The sequence below is a fragment of the Drosophila teissieri genome, unplaced genomic scaffold, assembly GCF_016746235.2.
Source record: "Drosophila teissieri strain GT53w unplaced genomic scaffold, Prin_Dtei_1.1 Segkk48_quiver_pilon_scaf, whole genome shotgun sequence".
Taxonomy (NCBI): Eukaryota; Metazoa; Arthropoda; class Insecta; order Diptera; family Drosophilidae; genus Drosophila; species Drosophila teissieri.
The window spans coordinates 47,696-54,938 of NW_025225007.1; the positions used below are offsets into that span (position 1 = coordinate 47,696).

Here is a 7,243-nt window from a genome sequence, read left to right on the forward strand (position 1 = left end):
CCCATCGACTCACTTCGGTGTCCAGAGTCCACCCGCAAATCGGCGATGATTGTGGAGGGTTCAGAGTTACAAGTAGCAAACAAATTGCACAAGCAGATGAATAATTCCGCATGGGGAATTAAAAGTTCAACCCCTTTCGACTGACTTGGGAAGGACATTTAGGATAAACTACACACCAATGTGTGGCCAGGCTTAATGAAATTTGTGAAAAGTACCATAAGACCTCCCAAATCAATTAGGGATTTTAAGATTTGCGATTTGCCAACGTAACCCGTAAAATTTGTTTGGTGTTTTGATGCGTTCTTACGAGCAGTTCTTTTTATAGCAATCACAAATGCTTAGTATAAAATTTGGACAACAAATGGTTAAATAAACATATTCTTGAGTTTATCAAAGGCTCTTGCTATGTAGGAACGGCTAGTATCTAGTAGCGAAGTGTTGCTTTCGTTCCAAACTTGTAGTTGGCCATCTCGCAGAATATTGAAACTGCTTTCCGAGTAATTTAAAGCATTTTCAGGCACCTGGGTGGATCGTGAGGCTCTTTGCTTTCTTACGCGCTTGGGAGCTTGAGCTCTTGATTTGGTTTTCTTGACTTTGGATTTCTCTCGGCTTGGCTTGACTACTCTATAAAGATCCTTTTCGGCAGGAGTCATTTTGCGCCATAGGGAGGTCTTTTCCACGGACATCAGACCAGGATTTGCTTGACGGATTTTGCGCAGAAAGTTTTTGTAGGCCGAAGCACTATTTGTTAGACGCACAGATACCATTGGAGTCACATCCTTTTTGGCTGACTTTCTGATTGATTTTCTGGGACTCACCACACCTCGTGGTCTTGTCGACCTACGTAGCTTTGGAGACAATCTCTTGACCTTGCTGGCTTTAGTAAATCCATTTCGAACTCTTTTTGTAGTTTCATGAACCGGATGCAGTGCAACCGCATTTAAAATTTCATCACGATTCTGCACTTGATTGCATAATTTTAGAACGTAGTTTTCAGGACTGAACTCTTCCCTTTGCTTGGCTGTCATTTCATCCCATTCGGCGATGGCCTCTTGAATACTTTCTCGGGGAACGGAACCATGAGCCATGCTGTAATCCTGGAGAAAGTTCACGAACGGCTGGTTCCTCACCGACACTGAGGCAATGGACATATCACTAATCTCAGAAATAACCTCGATTGATGTCTGTTTATTTTTGATTGAATTAAACTTTCCGCGTGCGTGGCTATTACTTGCCACATTATCGATTTCCGGTTTAGAATGGCGCTGCAAATCCGGTTCCGCACTGGAAATGGATGAATGTGAATACCGCATTTGTCTGGGTTTTTCAATAATTTGAATATTTGGATTATTTCCCGAGTCCAAGAACAACTTCTCAGTGCCTTGAATTATTATTTTCGAAAGCGTACTTGTCTTTTTTAATTCGGCTGGAGTTTCTTGAACTGCATTGGACTTTTTCCGTAGACTTCGTTTTGAAATGGGCGGCATTTTGTGGCTGGCTGATTGTATCTAAGTTTCCTGTAGTTTGATAAATGCAATATATTTAAAATAAAAGCCGAAAAAGAATAGTACACAGCACATACTTTTGCGTGCAATTGCTTATCTATGCATTTATGTAGATTACTAAGTCCTTTGTAAACTATGTAATCCGAGTGTTGCAACAATTGTTCTTAAAAAGTACAAATTTCGAAAAATTATTCACTTGAGTCTACAAAGTGTGGGCTGTGTTCTATACTGATAGAGTAGTGGAGAAAAGCAAAGGCAGGGGTAACTGTGATCTCAGCCTGCTTTTCACACTTTTTAAGCCAAATGAAAAAATATATTTTTGTGGTAAGTTGGCTGCAATAAATATTGAAGATTTATCTGCGCCGCCCACCGGCGCACCCAGAACCCGCAGAGCTTCTCCAGATCTGGGCCAAAATCTGGGACGCAGAGTGCTCAGACGCAAATGACATGCAAAATAAGCAGCACCAGAACCAGTGGAACCATTGAAACCAATGGAACCATGAGCAGGAGCAGAAGCTGGAGAGGAGCAGGAGCAGGCGGGCCACTTACTGAGCCCCAGACATCCAACAGATAGGGTTTATTAGGGCACCGAGACGGCATCCGTAATTTATGCGGGTTTCGAGTAAAAATGTTTGCATAAACTTTATGCAAAAATATGCTCTGGCCAACGCATGCTGGGTTTTCATGGGTTGAGTTGGGTGGTTGGGTTGGTTGAGATGGTTGAGTTGGGTGGCTGGTTAGTTGGCTAGATGGGTGGGTGGCAAGGTCTCTTGGCAGAAAACTCTTGGCCCAGGCACATTAACAGAAATTGATTTTCGATTTTTCCATCCCCCTCCCCCACTCGCTCGTAGATTCTGCTCGGAAACAAAGTATGGAAAATGCTTTCTAGCTGAATTAGAAAATAAAGCAATTTGTTTTGCGCATTTTGTGTCGTTTCGGTTATCCTGCAAAAAGTTTGATTAGTTTGTTTTGCATTTGTTTTGGGCGTTGGGAGCGGATAATGTTATTAATGTTTCCTATAGAGTGCCCTGGTAGTTGATCGAACTCTTGGCACTGACCAAAAAAGGTTTGCCAACATATTTGCCGAAAGTTTGGGTAAGGGTTTTTAAAAAAAGTTTGCCATAGTGTGTTTGCGGATTTTCCATGAGAGTTGTTTTTTGTTACACACTTTCAGGCACCGGTTTCAGTAAGCCTTTTCAGTAGGAACTTGTTCCTAGCAGCCAGGTTAGCTGCCCTCCACCTTATGACACTGGGCAGGAATGCACTTTGACCTCGCGTGGGTAGCTGAGAGTTCAAATGGAAGGGATTAAATTGTTATATTGTACGAAAAGTAGACCCGCAGCCTTTTAACCTGGTTAGAAGGGAACTTTAATACATTTTTTCAAGTGATTATAAAATGTTTTATTTTTAACATAATAATAAACATAATACATATGCGGTTCTCCTAGAAACTGAGAAATACATTCTACTGCAATTTAAGTTAAGGTATTGCATACGTTTACTCCTCAAGTAAACAATGGTGTAAATAATGTGGAAAATATATTATATTAAGCTTACTTTAATACACATTTTCAAGTGATTTTAAAATGTTTTATTTTTAACATAATAATTATCATAATACATAAGCGGCTCTCCTAGAAACTGAGAAATAAATTCTACTGCGATTTAAGGTATTGCATACGTTTACTCCTCAAGTAAACAAAGATGTAAATACTGTGGAAAATATATTTTCCATTTCCTTTTATTTTATTATAAGAAACGCTGATTGCTGGGTCTCCAAAAATAGTTACCGCCTCTGCACCAAAGTGGCTCAAAGCAATTTGGCAAGGTGCTAATTTGGTTTTTCACATCTCGAGATCAAAGAAAGACTCCAAGTTGTGCCCACTTATAACCTTCTCGGTATGCAGGCCCCCCGCAGCCTTGACCACATTTCCCGGCCAAACTGACCGTGACCAGAAACAAATTGGCGTGCAAAGTGCTCGACAAATCAATTGCAATTACCAGGCAGTCTGCCATCGGGGAAATGGGGCCAAGTTGAGAGGCTGTAGGGAGGGGGGGCCAGATGTAAGGCATTAAATAATTTCGTGGCAATGGGCCACGAGCTCAATCAGAAAGTTAGCCAAACAAATTGCAAACGAAAACACAAACACAAATGAGATATGCTTTACTTCTGGACTTTATTCCTGGATTTGCCTTTATTTGGCCTTTTCCGCAGCCGAAAAGCGACAGCCACAACGGGAAGGCGAAAAGTTGAAGGGAAAATCAGGCAACAATAATAACGGCAAGGGCTTGCTCCATTTTTCCGCGGAGAGCGAAAGCAATTTCCGTTCGTTAAACCTACATTTCGAAATTAAATTTTTTACACTTGAGAAGCTCGCAGCTTCAAATATTTTCATTTTGCCTCAGACGCGGCGCAATTATGCGCCGTCAATGGGGGTGAGTGGTGGCGAGTGGGGGTGAGTGGGTGTGACTGGGTGTGCAAGGACCTGGCAACCCTGGCCGACTCGCACAGGAACCAGGCAACCCCCGAACCCGGGCACTAAGACCCATTTCTGGAAAACTCCCCCGCCAGCCGGAACAAGTGAGTTGTAATGCTCTGCAAGGTTGTGACGCCTTTAAAACTTTTGCCCCGAGTCAAGGGATGATGTAGCTAAACAATCGACTACTCCATACCTATTGAGAATTATTTGAAATATTTCAATTTGGCTCAAATAGTATTCATTGAAGTTTATTCTCACATTTAAATAGAAATAGCATTTAAATACAAGTAGACATAAGCGCATTATTTTCTCCATATTACAGTGGTTTGATTGGTACAAATTTGTGTTGCCTTCAATGCAAAGTAACCTTTTACTAGGTACTAAAAATAAGCATCAGCAATGTTCACAAAAGCTGAAAAATATACACGAAAATATTACTCAAACAAATGCCGAGTCTGCCTACGCCCCCAACCCGACCTTTGACCCCCAACATCCGCCCACTCATTACGTCTTTCGGCGCAAGGAGCGTGGAATAAAAAAAAAAGAATTTTTACTCTGTTTGCTGTGGTTAGCCCTCGTGGTCTGCGGGGGGAAGGTTCGATGGGGGAGGGGATGGGGCTGGGCAAACAAAAAATGCTGCCGAGTATTAAATATCTATTGAAAATGATTGGGGAGTGTGGAGAGTGGAGTGCCTGAGTTGGGGCCTCGACCTCAAGGAGATGAAAATATTATGCTTGCTTTTCATTATGTTTTCCATCGCTGGCTCAACAACTTTCGCTGCGAGCTTAATTGAGGCATTATTTGCGTCATCGATTTTGGCTGAAGGCCTGGCCTTAAATATGCTTTCGGTATCTGATCACACAGAAACCGAACGACCGATCCCATCTAATTTATATTATCTGTTTAATTTATATGGCACACGAAATTGCCAAACAACAACCCTTCCCTTCCATCGCTCTTGTTTGGCCAGAAAAAGGCAAAGGAAAAGTGCTGGCCGAAAATTGGTAAAAAGAAAAAGGATCCCAGGACCGCCAATAAAATCTGTTTTATTTGCATGCCCCTGGCGAGGACATGGACGTGGCTTTATTTTTGCTTACTCGAAAAGGGGCCTCGGGCTAATAAACGGGCCATCAGAATTCGAATAAAGTGGCTGCAATGTGAGCGGCGGCGAGGAAACGGAATTAAAATGAAAGTTTACTGCTTTGTTTTTTATTGGATTGCAGTACGAGTTTGTTATCTGCAGCAAACAGAAGATTAGACTTACGCAGCGCTGCAGGAAGTTCAAGTTGTAGTTATGAGCATGCCAAAGAGGTCAAAGGTCCCGGGCCAAGCCCCTGTTCCTGCTGGAATGCATCAAGAAAAGTTGCGCGACGCGTCTGGCATACTACGGCGCCATTAAATAGAATATTTAATTTTATTGTCGCCCCCCACAGCCTGATGGCATTGTCCTTTGTCCTTTGTCACCAAAGATACATCGCACACACCCGCAAAAGGGTCCAGTTGCTTTCGCAAAATGAAGCGTCTCGCATTTTTCGAGGCTTAGCTACAAATTTAAATTCCGAGCATGCTGCTCCGTAGGCTCCAAAGGCATCCAGCATCCACCATCCAGCATCCAGCATCCAACATCCAGAATACAGCAGCCAACACATATTTACATATTCTCCTTGCCCGCTTCACTTTCCAAATTTTTCACCCAAAGCCATTTTATATTAAAAAAAGCGGGCGCAACAAAACAAAATGGAACGAAAATGAAAAGTTTTATACATTTCTAATATGAAACCCTTTTGCGTTGTTTTTTCAGGTTGCTTTCGGAGCTCTAAGCCGCGGATGATTAAAACGATAAAAAGGTGGGTGCCACAAAATTCTAGACAGCTTTAAAATAATATTTTTGGGAACTCTTTAATGCATACTTACCAGGTCCATGTACTACGCTAAAATATTGCTAAGTACATGTTTGATCTAAAAATATTCAAGGTTAAATTATGACTTACAAAAACCTTGACACTAATTTTTATTCAACATTACATATTAACTTTTTATGCCAAATTAAATAAAATATGTAAATCAAAGGCGATGAAGTAAGTATTTAATTTGGTGTAATATTTATTTTGCTTTGTGCCTTTTTTTGCCAAAGAGCTGTCATGTGCTGGCCCATTATTTATTTATGATTATATTTATTTATTTATAAATGCTATGTGTACATATGGGCGATCCATCAAAAACGCATGCAATATTTCATTGGGTTTTAAAAACAATATTTATACGCTTGCGGACCAAAAGTAAAACCAAGAGTTTTTGCCTGTTTGTTGAATCTGCTACTTTTTCTTCTCGGGTTTGCGGCTTTATTAACTGAACGACACACAAATGGCCAGAAAAATCGTTGGCAGTGGTCATGTTAAAGTAACACAGACAAACGGCACTCGTAGTAAAAACGAAATTGATTTATGAGGAGACTCGAAATGTTGCCATTTTAAGGCCAGATATTTGTGGATATTTGTATTTATTAAAACAGAGTGCACTTTTTGTTACCACCCCTGACAAGTGCTGATATATCGTTGGTTCTCCAGTTCCAGTTGCGATACCAGATTCTTGTTTAATTTCTATAGATGCACTACATGCAACACGGGTCCTTTGTCATTAGACATCTGGGATAAAGAACGCAGTCTGGGAGTCGACTTTCAGCTGTGTGCTGACCCAGTCCAGCTAGGATCAGGATTATGGTACAAAATAATGGAACTCGCTTGAAAGATGACATTTTGTGGACTGACAAACACGAAAAGCATCTTCAAGTATACAAATATTTTATTTTGTAATACAACTAATTACCATTAACATGCATTAATTACCTCAAGCAATCGCTTAACGTTTTATAATGTAACTCGCTTCGTAGATTTGTGACAGCTAGAAATGGTAAACTTTCTGTTTTCTATGAATATTAGTAACAATATTACTAGACTGTATTTTGGTCCTAAGTTTATAATAATACCTTAAAGAGGCATGCTCTTGAATATTTGAGTAAGTACTCAACCAGCCATTCTTGCTGCCCATTATTACCCCATAGACTCGATTCTCGCCAGTTGTCTCCAAGTTATCTCATTAGATGTACTTGAGGCTGGCGAGGTGGAAAATGCGGAGGAGAATGGCAACATTTTAATTTCTTTTTAATGCGCTACGAACTCATGGTCTTAGCTTCTCGCTTGGGGTAGGCCAAAAAAATTAATTATCGTTGGCAAACACGCTCGGCGCGGAAAAGGGGGC

General features: G+C 40.9%; 2 protein-coding genes across 2 annotated transcripts; both read right to left on the bottom strand.

The window, feature by feature from the left end:
* Nucleotides 1-293: 293 nt before the first annotated feature.
* Nucleotides 294-1,747, bottom strand: LOC122625650. The gene is made up of 2 exons (XM_043805752.1): nucleotides 1,583-1,747; nucleotides 294-1,517 (listed from the first exon to the last, which is right to left on the bottom strand). The coding sequence occupies exon 2, from the start codon at nucleotides 1,485-1,487 to the stop codon at nucleotides 366-368; it is 1,122 nt and encodes a 373-aa protein (XP_043661687.1). The 5' UTR covers nucleotides 1,488-1,517; nucleotides 1,583-1,747; the 3' UTR covers nucleotides 294-365.
* A 4,719-nt stretch (nucleotides 1,748-6,466) lies between these two features.
* LOC122625653 (accessory gland peptide Acp33A-like) lies at nucleotides 6,467-6,839 on the bottom strand. Its single transcript, XM_043805754.1, has 2 exons — nucleotides 6,832-6,839; nucleotides 6,467-6,768 (listed from the first exon to the last, which is right to left on the bottom strand). Exon 2 carries the CDS (start codon nucleotides 6,738-6,740, stop codon nucleotides 6,597-6,599), a length of 144 nt encoding a protein of 47 aa, XP_043661689.1. The 5' UTR covers nucleotides 6,741-6,768; nucleotides 6,832-6,839; the 3' UTR covers nucleotides 6,467-6,596.
* Nucleotides 6,840-7,243: the final 404 nt, after the last annotated feature.

Coding starts and splice junctions, on each gene's coding strand:
- LOC122625650 (XM_043805752.1), bottom strand. CDS start 1,487: ATGCCGCCCATTTCAAAACGAAGTCTACGGAAAAAGTCCAATGCAGTT.
- LOC122625653 (XM_043805754.1), bottom strand. CDS start 6,740: ATGTCATCTTTCAAGCGAGTTCCATTATTTTGTACCATAATCCTGATC.